Raw genomic sequence first — 11747 nt, 5'->3', positions numbered from 1 at the left:
TTGATCTTCAGTGATGAGGCACATTTTCACCTCGCCGGAACTGTCAACAAACAGAATTTTCGATACTGGGCTGAGAATAACCCACGAAACCTACACGAACGACCACTTCACAGCCCTCGAGTGACAGTGTGGTGCGCTATTGCAGATTTTGGTGTGTGGGGTCCCTATTTTTTTGAAGAAGATGGTCAAGTCGTCACAGTTACCTCTGCTCGGTATTGCGACATGCTTGAAACTTTTCTGAAACCGAAATTAGAGGAATTAACGCAGAATCATGACAACGATAACATCTGGTTCCAACAAGATGGTGCTACAGCCCATACATCCAGGCGTTCAATGGAAATCCTGCGACAAATGTTTCCCGGTCATCTCATTTCTTTGCGAGGTGACGTTGGGTGGCCGCCGAGATCACCTGATTTAACCCCCTGCGATTTCTTTCTCTGGGGTTACCTGAAGGAAAAGGTGTACACGCATCGTCCCCGAACCATCGATGAACTGAAGGCTGCAATCACGGAAGAAATCAATGCTATTCCGCTGAATATGACTCGACGAGTAATGGACAACTTCCGGGAAAGGCTTCAGCAGTGTGTGGTCAATGGAGGTAGACATTTACAGGATATCATTTTTAAAACCAACTAAATTAAAACTGCATGTTATGTGCTTTCAAACAATAAAATAATTTTTACTGCATGTCGCTTTGTTTTTAATACACACCTTATTGAAATCGGAAAGTTCAATATGACTCACCTGTACAAAATATTATAAATATATATTATAGTGATTTTTACATTAAACAATACAATAGTTCGTTTCTAAATGTATATAAAGAAGATAAAGTTTCTTAAACTTTTAATTTGCTATATTTGTACTTATTTTTTATATCGAAGGATTTACTATATTTAAAAAGGTAGCAAGTAGCAAGTTAAATAATAAATAATACATATATGATTGTTACCATAAATAATGTTTTGTAATTGACATAACACTTGTCATTGATTTGGCGTTTAAAATATCCGTCTATGATTTGGTGGTTAAGTAATGGAGTACTATAGAATTATAATTATATTTAATAGATTTATAGAGTTAATGGTAATTAAATAATAAAAAATACATATATGATTATTGCAATAAATAATATGTTATAATTTATATTTGACACTTGTATAATTATTATAAAATTAATTAGTTTTGACATGTTCTAAGTTTGAAATTAAGATGCTTGATTTGCGTTTGGGTGTTTCACTTGTTAAAATATGTGAACTGTTTAATAAGCAATTATTTAAAGTGAAGAAAATCGTTAAGTCATTTATGGTAATGAACGAATACAACGAAAATTTTTCAACTTTCACATTGTATTATTTTTATTAGTATTACGGTAATGATAATCATGATATATCTTTTTGAAATCCTCGTATTGAGCCCTTTTGATAAACATATTGTGTTATTCAAAAGTTTTTAAGTTTTTTTTTCACTAACTCCAATGGCGTCCCACAGCCGCTATAATTATTTTTTATCCTCATCAATCTAAGAACACTTGGGCTGCTACAAATTTAACGATACCTCAATTATGTAAATCCATTTAGCGGTTCTAGAGATATGACGTAATAAAAAATATTACATACATACATATATACAAGATACATGCGAAAGCATAAGAGTTATGTTTTCGCAGCAGTCAGCCTTAGCAGTCGGGAATAAAAGTGTGTTACATTTTGATGGTATAATTATTAACATTCAGCATCTTCTTTTCCTCTCGCTATCAAAACGTAACAAGCTTTTATTATTTATTTTCATTTCAATTCATTTTATTAACAAATAATAAAGGCTTCTTTCTGAAAAAAGTTTTTTTTTATTTATTAACATTATTTACAAATATACTAACAATAAACTATACAAAAGAACTGTTCATCAGCTGTATTGCCAGCTGCGGTGTTGACTCGTAAAATTAAGGATTTCTGTCTGCCAAATCAATTTGGCATTTTATTTTATTTTTTAATTAATTTGGTAATGAGAAAAAATACCAATATTTAATCACTTTGTAAGTTTGTCTTACCTAATGTATTTCCTTATTGTCTATTGGCCAGGACAAAATATTTACTATGCATATTACATACCATTCTGTAAGTTATAAAACAACTTGGAATTCACGTATACTTTAAATTTACTTATTTTTTTATTAACAGTTAGTACATTTACAAATAAAAATTTAAAGATATGATAATTAATCACCTCAAATTGTACTGCATAATATACTAAATAATGATGATACATATTAAACCTGTTTTAGTTTTGTTAATGATAATAAAATTGACATATTTTTTTAAACGTTTATTTAATGAAACGTTCATTTAATGAAATGTTATTATCTGTCTTGTGACATACTACTGTGGTCTAAATTCTTATATAATATTTAAAAAATAGCAACATTTTTACAAGAAACAATTTCTATTGGGTGAAATAACATACCGTTAAATATAACTTAACTGCCATTCATATTCAAACGTCTTGCCGTTTGCATTACTTGAAATCTTCTTTGTAAATCGTCAATCGTTGTTGCTTTTGCTCGTAATTGTTAACTGTTATATTTTGTTTTATTTACATTTTAAGCTAATTCAAAATGACGTCTATTAAAGAAGATGAAAAGAAAGAAATTCCTGAAATTATACACGATCCACAAACAAACAGCACTTATCAAAGATTAAGATTCTTCGGAAAGGTTAGTTAAAGTTGTTAATGGCAGCCTATATAATGAATATATTATGCAATTAGTTTTATTGCAAATGAAATGTGTGCTTTCACATTTATTCGACATAAAGGTCTCTAAAATATTAAGATTGATTCTTTCAAAAGTATTAACGGCTTCATGTGTTGCAGTTTTAGTAATACACTTTAATTAATTTTAGTTATCCTCCAGCATAATTTTTGTTATATACGAATAATTTATTTTGCTAAATACCTAATAGGTCATAAATTAGTATATTTTTAAATATGTTTGTAACCAAACTTGAAATTTCAGGGTGGTTTTGCAAAATGCTACGAAATACAAGACATAGCTACAAACCAAATTTATGCTGGCAAAATAGTATCGAAACAACTTATGGTGAAACCAAGTCAAAAAGAAAAGATGGCACAAGAAATTTCTATCCACCGATCCCTGCTGCACAAACATGTTGTCGGCTTTCACAGCTTTTTTGAAGACTCTTTAAACATTTATATTATATTGGAACTTTGCAAAAGAAGAGTAAGTATTTATATGTTATTATATGTATAGTAGTAAATAAAACATTTATAATTCTAAATATCACTTTTAATTTGATTAATGTGAACAGTTATCATACAAGTCATGAGACATAAACTGGTATTTGATTTATTAATTGGTTTCATTGTTACTAATATCTATGACATAGATAGTAGTATTATAGATTCTATGTAACACAATTTTTTATGTTATAACAGTCGATGATGGAGTTGCACAAACGTAGGAAAGCTATTACAGAGCCTGAAGCACGTTTCTATATGCACCAAATTCTCCTTGGAGTGCAGTACTTGCATAGCAAGAGAATCATACATAGAGATCTCAAATTAGGAAATCTATTTCTAGATGATGATTTACATGTTAAGATTGGGGATTTTGGCTTAGCAGCTAAAATTGAATTTGAAGGTAATAAAGGTTTGATATATTTACTTAAATTTAAGCAGAATTTATAGGATGTTTTTTTCATTCCTTTTAACTTATATAAACACAACAAGAATATATCTGTACCCAGTTTAATAAGGTTGATAAGCGACTTGCAATCAATAACTTTAGAATTGTTTTTAGGAGTGAATTGTTAAAAATAATAGTTGATCTGGGTAGCAAAACAGACCCATTGATTTACTCATTTGCTCATTCTTAAAATGTATTTTAAGTTTACTTGTTTATTTGTCAACTTATCAATACCTGCTATATTCAACTTACATCATTTTTTATTAGAAGCACTATAAAAATAATTATAGAAGTATATAGTGAATCCTAACTTTAAAACATATGTTATTTTACTCAATTAAAGAAAATAGAAAATACTAACAAATCTAAAAATCCATTTCAATATTAGTGAAATGTTAACATTTAATTCATTTACAGGAGAGAGAAAGCAGACTTTATGCGGCACACCAAATTACATAGCACCAGAAATCTTGACAAAAAAGGGCCACTCATTTGAAGTGGACATCTGGAGCTTGGGCTGCATCATGTACACACTGCTTGTTGGCAAGCCCCCATTTGAGACTTCAACACTCAAAGACACATACAAAAGGATCAAGCAATGTGAATACAGGTGTGTAAAATACTGTAACAGATGTTTTATACTTAAATTAAATTTAAAATTGTAATTAATTTAACTTATCATATGATTTGGAATACTTCAAAAATAAAACAATAGAATTTAAGTGTAAAATTAGAAACCAATAAGTTTTTTTATTATTTAACTTACATGCTTATTGCATAAAGCAGATTAGTAAAGGGGTATTGGGAACCTATGGTTAAGATACTACATTACCCAATTATTATTAATTACTTTCGGAATATTAGCTTATTAAGTGACAGAACTCAATGCTGCACTTTATCTTATTGCGAGAGTAGTGAATATACTTAATTCCTCCAAATGAGAATCACACTAACAACTGTCACATTTACAGTTACAGACATTTAATATATAATTTGAAAATTTTTATTATGTTAATAGAATAATAAATGTAAATATAGAAGTTTAAATTGTTTCAATTTCCCAGTGAGGGGATAAACCTAGCTCTGCATGCATGTTTTGCTGGGCCATGGCAAGCTATTGGTTCTCGATACGCACAGGCTGTTATCAACAACAATACAATCAAACAGCGTTACAGGTTACAAATGTGTTGTGGTGATGGACAAACATACATTTTTTTTGTGATGTTAACATGTGTTCATTAATTTTCCCTTAATTATGTATAAACCATTAAATGCATTTGATTCTTTAAAAATTCAGAGCCAATATTATTTGTTTCTTATTCTTATTAATTATTATAAAGTTAAGTTTAAATCTTGTAGTACAAGATATACTATTACTATACTTTCTTGAAAATTTTGGTTTTCTTTGCTCAATTAGTGTTTATTATAATATCATATTATGCATTCCTATCGTATATAACAATAATTATTGTCACTTATACAGCTTTAAGTATATGATGTGGTTATTGTGTCACTATTTTCATCTGAGTTTTTGTACACAAGGCAATAATCATGTGTTTTTTTTATTTTATTTTATATTTGAGGCCAATAGTTTAGTGTGACTGTAAATACGACGGTTCTGAATTCGACCCCCACTTAAGAAAATTGATTATTTTCATTTCCTTGCTCTGTTAACACCTCTCAACATGCAGTCACGGAAAATGGACAGAGAATGGGGAATGCTATGCCTTTCAAAAATTTGTATTTCTTTGCTCTGGTGTCCAGGCATAGGCACCCTCTACCTACTTATAAGTACATACATAGTTTATTAAAAAAATGTTATTGCTAGTTGGAGATGTGTTATGTATAATGAACATCACAACACAAAATATTAGAGGCCGTTGTGGCTCTGTGACACTTGTGGTTTCAACTTCCACTTGGGGTGAATAAATTATTGTCTATCAATTTGTCTGGTACTAAGGCAAAAGCGCGGCGTGATTACCCCTATTCAACACGCAATGCCTTGAAAGTTTGGTGAAACATGGGAAACGGAGTTTATATGTTATAAATAATGATAAATATGTTCTTTGATACATTATAAACCATTGTGTATTATCATGTCAACTAGAATGTAATTTTATGGCTGCCTTGATATAATTTTAAATTTATTCTTTCCAAATTTATACATAATCAACAATTGCAGTAAGCATGTCTATGCCATATGAAAGTTTTTAATTCTTAATTAGAATAATAAGCACTATATATTTTTTTATTGTATGTGCAGAATACCATCAACACTCCGTAAGCCTGCCATATCGATGATTGTTCTTCAACTCCAATCAAACCCGACGAGCCGTCCATCCGTAGACAAGCTGCTCCAGCATGAGTTCTTCACTGCAGGCATCATGCCTGCAGCGTTGCCGCTGTCCTGTCTTACCACAGCGCCTAGGACCGATCAGCTTGAGTGCCTGTCGGTGCATAGACGGCCGCTGCTTGAAGTTAATACTAACGGTTGGTTTATCTTTTTTTGCACTCAAAATATTTACCCTAAAATTTTTTTAAAAAGTCTGATTTGCTCAAAGCTAAAGTCCAGGTACCCCTGGAAAATATCAGTATATATGATATCTTCATACTAAGTTTTCTCAGTGAAATAGGAAAAATAGAGTGAAGCTGTAAAATAAATGTATCATTTATATTTTTATTTTACGAATTTAGTTTACATAATTAGTTTACGTCTAGTACAGTTTCTAATATTTGTCTTAAACCAACAGATGCAATGGCGGTAGACTCACCAGTTAAAGGCGCGCCCGCCGCCGAGCCGCGAGCGGTTGAATCCACATCCCACAGACAGAATCTCATCGCGTTGCGGGATCAGCTAACTGCGTTGCTTACTAATAAGGTAAATTGCAGTTTATTTATAGGTATATGCTTAGTTATGTAATTTGTTAGTTTATTTATAGATGCTACTCACACCACCCACCATTTGGATATTTTCACAATTCTTGTTAATTAATTTAATTGAATAATGAAACCTTATTCAACAATTTTGTTGTTGCTTAAAGTACATAATTCTTATTGAGTATAATATTGATGTTGTCAGTTATAATATAAAAATTAAAGAATGTCTCCAGAGGCATTAGTCCAAGAAGAAGAACTATATGCTTATCTTTCTTTCTGTAGTGAGATTACCTTGAGACAATATAGATTCATTTTAAAAACATCTGAATGTAACTGTCAGTGAAGTGAGGTGAAGTTATATGAAAGTTTATAATATTTTTTTTAGTATATGTAAATGCATTAAATATAAAACCTAAAGTAAAAATATCAATTTCCAGCTAAAATGCCGTTACGAGTCCCTGAACGATGATATGTGCGATCCCGCCGCTCAGCCGCTAGTATGGGTGGGCAAGTGGGTGGACTACAGCGACAAGTACGGGTTCGGTTACCAGCTGTGCGACGAGAGCGTTGGAGTAATGTTCAACGATACCACTAAACTGATTATGCTGGCTAATGGAGTGTAAGTAGTAAATAAATAGTAAGTTTTAGCACCGGTTTCACTCATGTGATGGCCATTTGCACTAACATAACAAATAAGAAGTTTTTTTTGTTCCTTTTTTATCGTCATTGTTTGTTGTTCATACTATTCATTCATTTTTTTAACACACTATTGTATTAAAGATAATATTATTTTATATTTGCAGAAATGTGCATTACATCAACCGCCAGGGCCAGGAGCAGTATATAACAATGCGTGAATATCCACAAGAGTTGGACAAGAAGATGAAGCTTCTGACCTACTTTAGACGTTATATGACTGAACATTTAATGAAAGCTGGTTAGTACTCAAATTTATATTAATGTATATATATTTTAGTTAAGGGTTCAACCCCTACTTGGGCAATGAATTTGTTTTAGTTACTTGCTCTGACAAGACAGAGAACACAGTGGCTTGACACTAGAAAAGTGTTATGCTGTTATATATTATGTATAAACTGTTTATTTTTTTGTATATAAAATATCTTCTTTACTTTACTAGGTGCATCAGTGCAAGTGAGAGAGAGTGACGGTTTGTCTCGGTTGCCGCACTTACACCAGTGGTTCAGGACCACATTGGCTGTTATTATGTACCTGACTAATGGAACTTTACAGGTAAACTGACTAATAAATTTATACAATAAACATTTTTTGTTTGGATTCAAATCAAGACTAATACCGATAACTGATTAATATCAATTTTTATATTTAATAATATTTTAGAGAATATGAGTTATACAAAAATGTGTTTATATTTTCAGATTAACTTCCAAGATCACACGAAAATCATCTTATGTCCATTGATGCAAGCCGTTACGTATATTGATGTTGAGAAGAACTTCCGAACATTCCGTTTCAACACAATTGAGAAGTATGGCTGTGATAAAAAATTGTACAACAACTTGACGTATGCACTAGAGAAACTTAAGAGTGTACTGGCAAATAAATTATGCTAGCTACCTATTATAAAAAATGACTGACTCAGCATGTATGAATATGATTAAATGAATTGATTTGCACAAATATAAATAAAAAGCAAAATTTTGTTTATTTTGTGCACTCTTATATGTATTCTAATCATTTTGCATTGTACTGGATTCATTACCAACATCTCTATTTAAATCAACCAAATGCACTATATCCTAATAGATGACTCGAGTTCTGTTTGTAACAGTCATTCATTTACGTACAAGATGTGGTGGTGAATATGTGGTACAATTCATTATTAAGAAAGAAGAAATTAAGAACAGACCAATTATGATATGGCTGAAAAAATATCCGACTCTGGTCTATATCCGAATAGAATATTTACACTTGCAATTAATTATCGTACTTAGAATTATAAATGCATTCTGTATGCTCTATGTGCCAAAATTTTTAACTTTCTATTGAAATATAACATTCTATGTTATATTTCAATAGAAAGTTAAAAATTTTGTTTGGTTTCTTGTTTGACCATTGCAAAGAAGTAGTACCATGACTCAGCGGCCAGGTGCTAGCAACTTTTGATTATTTTCTATCTTTTTATTTAGTTTTAGAGATATTTTTAAACATTATTTTCGTGCTTCAGTAGCATCGTTAAATTAGAACAAAAACTTAACTGGCATAAAAGATTTTATTCCATTTCTTTTCTTGTGTCATAGCTACATTTTATTATAATGTGTTATTCACTTATTTAAAAAGTATCTAATGAAATATACCTACTACAATGCAAAATATCTAATGCTATATTTGCTAAAAGTATCTTTGTCAGTATTATATGTTATAAATTTGATGCTCTTGAAGCACTACAAAATTTGTAACTTAACTGCATGTAACATTTCACTTCTCATTTCATGTAACATTTGACAATAAAGTTTTAATACAAATTCAATTATTTTCAATCATGGTCTTAATCCTTATTGTTATTATATATTTTAAAAGGTGGGGTTATACAAATAAAAGAATAAACATAATTCATATAAATTATTTATTTGAAAAAAAAAAAACAACTTCACTTGCCAATTAAAAAAAAAGTCGGCTTCACACTGTATCCCGCACACACCGTTCACACACACACACTCCGTTCCCCACTTTCTGCCGAATTCTGGAGGCTTTGCGTGTTGAGCGGCAGAACTCTAATGCCGCGCTTTGCCTTGACACCTGAGCAAAGAAATGGAAATATAAATGTAAATAAATATTTCACTTCCTTGAGTGGGATCGAACCATCCGTTACAGTCTCACCCTTGTGCCGCTGCGCCACGACGGCCAAATCTTTACTAAACTATTTTTATACAAACAGTGGTTCGAGGCACTGTCAGAAATATTAAAGTAATAAATAACATTGAATAACAAAGGTTTTGAGCTAGATGTCAATATAAAATCTGCATGTAATAATCTCTATATATAGTTCATATTTACACAGATATAGATGCTTTCACAAACTTAAGAAAATGGTAGCAACAACATGAACATATGGAATTTTAAAGTATAATTTATAAATTGCCAGTTATACATTAATTTAAATTGATTTTAGATATGTTAAAGCTATTTTACTTTATACTAGCCATATAGCCAATTTTTATCAATAAATAAAATTTTTGGTGTAATTTATAATTTAAGGGAATTCTCAATTATATGATTTTATTTTCATATATGTTGGTGTTATAAAAACTCTTGATATAGATAAGTAATTTATCCCTAGCTTAATTTCAAAATGCAAAATAGTAAAGGAAATACAAAAAAAGAATATGAATAATTTATTTACTTATCCAGGTTGTCATCCATAAATATATTTAAATTATTGTAATAATTGTATGTACAACTTATAACTCAGTGTGTATTGCGTTTTGCATGTGTAGAAGGTTATCACTGGGATGTATAAAGAGTCCTTCTTGTGCTTGCCAGTCTGTATATGCTCCATACTGACCAGTAACTCCAACCACTTCTCCTTGACCACTAATAGGCCTTCCAAATGTTCTTCCTGAACCAGCAAGATACCTGAAGAATAGGAAAAAAGATTTAATTCAGTAATTTATTAATTTATATAATGTCCCCAGAGCTTAGGAGAAAATTATTTTTGTTAGCTTCACAGTTTGTCCTGCATGAAGCAGTGTAGATAAAGAGAATGCAGTGTTAAGGCACCATTATTTGCTTTCTGCTTAAACTATAGACACTATGTGTTAAGTGGCAAAGCTAAACATTGCATTTTGTCAACCAGAGTAAGTACTGTCCCATTGCACTTGCATTTTAAATGGCCTTCTTGAATAGAGCATGGATGAGAAAGGTCCACTAAATATAAATATTTTCTTGAATGAGAAAAGAAATTGAATGAGAAAGAAAAAATCAAAATGATAATGATAACTTTACCAACCCACAATGGCATAAGTAGTGAAATTATATTTTTTAATTTTACTAAGTATAAAATCAATACCAAATTTATTACAATCAAGCAAACTTTATATTAAATTATTTAAACTTTAAAAAACTCACGCTGCAGTATCAACATGTCTTAATTTAACAGCACTATCCCTCCTCCAGTAGTCATTGTTACAGACAACAGTCCAATTGTCCCCACTATCGCCTTCTCCATCTTCATCTCCATAGCAAGATACCTCTTGGTTCCCAGACAAGGGTGATGTAAAATAGTGTGAGTGCAAATTCTTTTTGGTGCTTACATGTTGCAATCTTATATTAGTATTACATTTGATCGGAGCTCTAAAACAAATATATACATTTTACTTACTTTATTACATACTTAATGCAGACCAAAAAAATATTCTATATATCTTAATTAAACATCTCACCCTCTTTTACATGGTTCTCCCATACCAGGTCGAACTAACCAATGACTATTGTGATCGTCAGATAAATCGAGCGCAGTAACCGACTGTTGACCTGATCCTGAACCATATTTTACATCATGTGAATGAAGCCGCAACCGCAAATCTGTGTTCATTATTTTTAGAATAGTCCCACATGTTACGAATTCTGCTTTCGAGCCTGTTATAAGAAAACAAAAGATTAAAGTATTATAAATAAAAGATGTGGTTTAATTTCAGAACTTCTCCTAATCCTCCCATAATATTAGGCCACGTAATTGTTAAGAGGAGATAAACAATCCCAATGCAATAGCAAAAAAATCATAAATGACGACCTCTGTTAAAATAGTTACATAAATGATAAATACCTTCAACTGTTCGTGTTGTCCATAAAAATATTATGAATAATAACACAGGAAAGAAAGTGTAAAAACTAAAATTCAAAAATGCCATTTTATATTTTCTAATAGAGCACCGTGCGTCGTGACAGATTGATCATTGACCGTAACTGACAATTGATAATTTATAAAGAAGAACAGAAGAACAATTATAGATAAAAATATACATTAGATTAAAAACAAAAAACAAATACTATAAAATAAAAATTTGCTTAATTTTTATTAACTTTATTTTAAATATGACCAATAAGGCAAAAAGTTAAAATTGAAAGATAAAAAGAGACACGAAGTAAATTTAATACTTTTATTTGATTTTAGTAAGCAATTATTTGT

General features: G+C 30.7%; 2 protein-coding genes across 3 annotated transcripts; one reads left to right on the top strand and one right to left on the bottom strand.

Annotated features, from left to right (window-relative positions):
• The first annotated feature begins 2461 nt into the window (after positions 1–2461).
• On the top strand, positions 2462–9084 carry polo (Serine/threonine-protein kinase polo). 2 transcript variants are annotated; one of them, XM_085193322.1, is made up of 11 exons: positions 2462–2713; positions 3014–3238; positions 3454–3658; positions 4121–4313; positions 4768–4878; positions 5967–6193; positions 6454–6581; positions 7018–7199; positions 7384–7517; positions 7719–7831; positions 7978–9084. In XM_085193322.1, exons 1-11 carry the CDS (start codon positions 2615–2617, stop codon positions 8170–8172), a joined length of 1812 nt encoding a protein of 603 aa, XP_085049448.1. In that variant the 5' UTR covers positions 2462–2614; the 3' UTR covers positions 8173–9084. The 2 variants fall into 2 exon arrangements, with proteins under 2 accessions (XP_085049448.1, XP_085049449.1); XM_085193323.1 differs by lacking the exon at positions 4768–4878 and having other exon boundaries at positions 2464–2713.
• Positions 9085–9168: 84 nt separating this feature from the next.
• LOC146534397 (stromal cell-derived factor 2) lies at positions 9169–11544 on the bottom strand. The gene is made up of 4 exons (XM_085193328.1): positions 11385–11544; positions 11002–11197; positions 10688–10912; positions 9169–10195 (listed from the first exon to the last, which is right to left on the bottom strand). The coding sequence occupies exons 1-4, from the start codon at positions 11467–11469 to the stop codon at positions 10021–10023; spliced, it is 681 nt and encodes a 226-aa protein (XP_085049454.1). The 5' UTR covers positions 11470–11544; the 3' UTR covers positions 9169–10020.
• Positions 11545–11747: the final 203 nt, after the last annotated feature.

Source organism: Heliconius melpomene, chromosome 11 (genome assembly GCF_056956725.1).
Source record: "Heliconius melpomene rosina isolate 202511_hmr_F chromosome 11, ASM5695672v1, whole genome shotgun sequence".
Lineage (NCBI taxonomy): Eukaryota > Metazoa > Arthropoda > Insecta > Lepidoptera > Nymphalidae > Heliconius > Heliconius melpomene.
This window is presented reverse-complemented; position numbering and strand designations above follow the sequence as displayed.

Coding starts and splice junctions, on each gene's coding strand:
- polo (XM_085193322.1), top strand. CDS start 2,615: ATGACGTCTATTAAAGAAGATGAAAAGAAAGAAATTCCTGAAATTATA. Junction 3,659..4,120: donor AGCTAAAATTGAATTTGAAG/GTAATAAAGGTT, acceptor ATTCATTTACAG/GAGAGAGAAAGCAGACTTTA. Junction 7,518..7,718: donor TGAACATTTAATGAAAGCTG/GTTAGTACTCAA, acceptor TTACTTTACTAG/GTGCATCAGTGCAAGTGAGA.
- LOC146534397 (XM_085193328.1), bottom strand. CDS start 11,469: ATGGCATTTTTGAATTTTAGTTTTTACACTTTCTTTCCTGTGTTATTA. Junction 11,198..11,384: donor GACAACACGAACAGTTGAAG/GTATTTATCATT, acceptor TTCTTATAACAG/GCTCGAAAGCAGAATTCGTA. Junction 10,913..11,001: donor GGAGAACCATGTAAAAGAGG/GTGAGATGTTTA, acceptor TATTTGTTTTAG/AGCTCCGATCAAATGTAATA.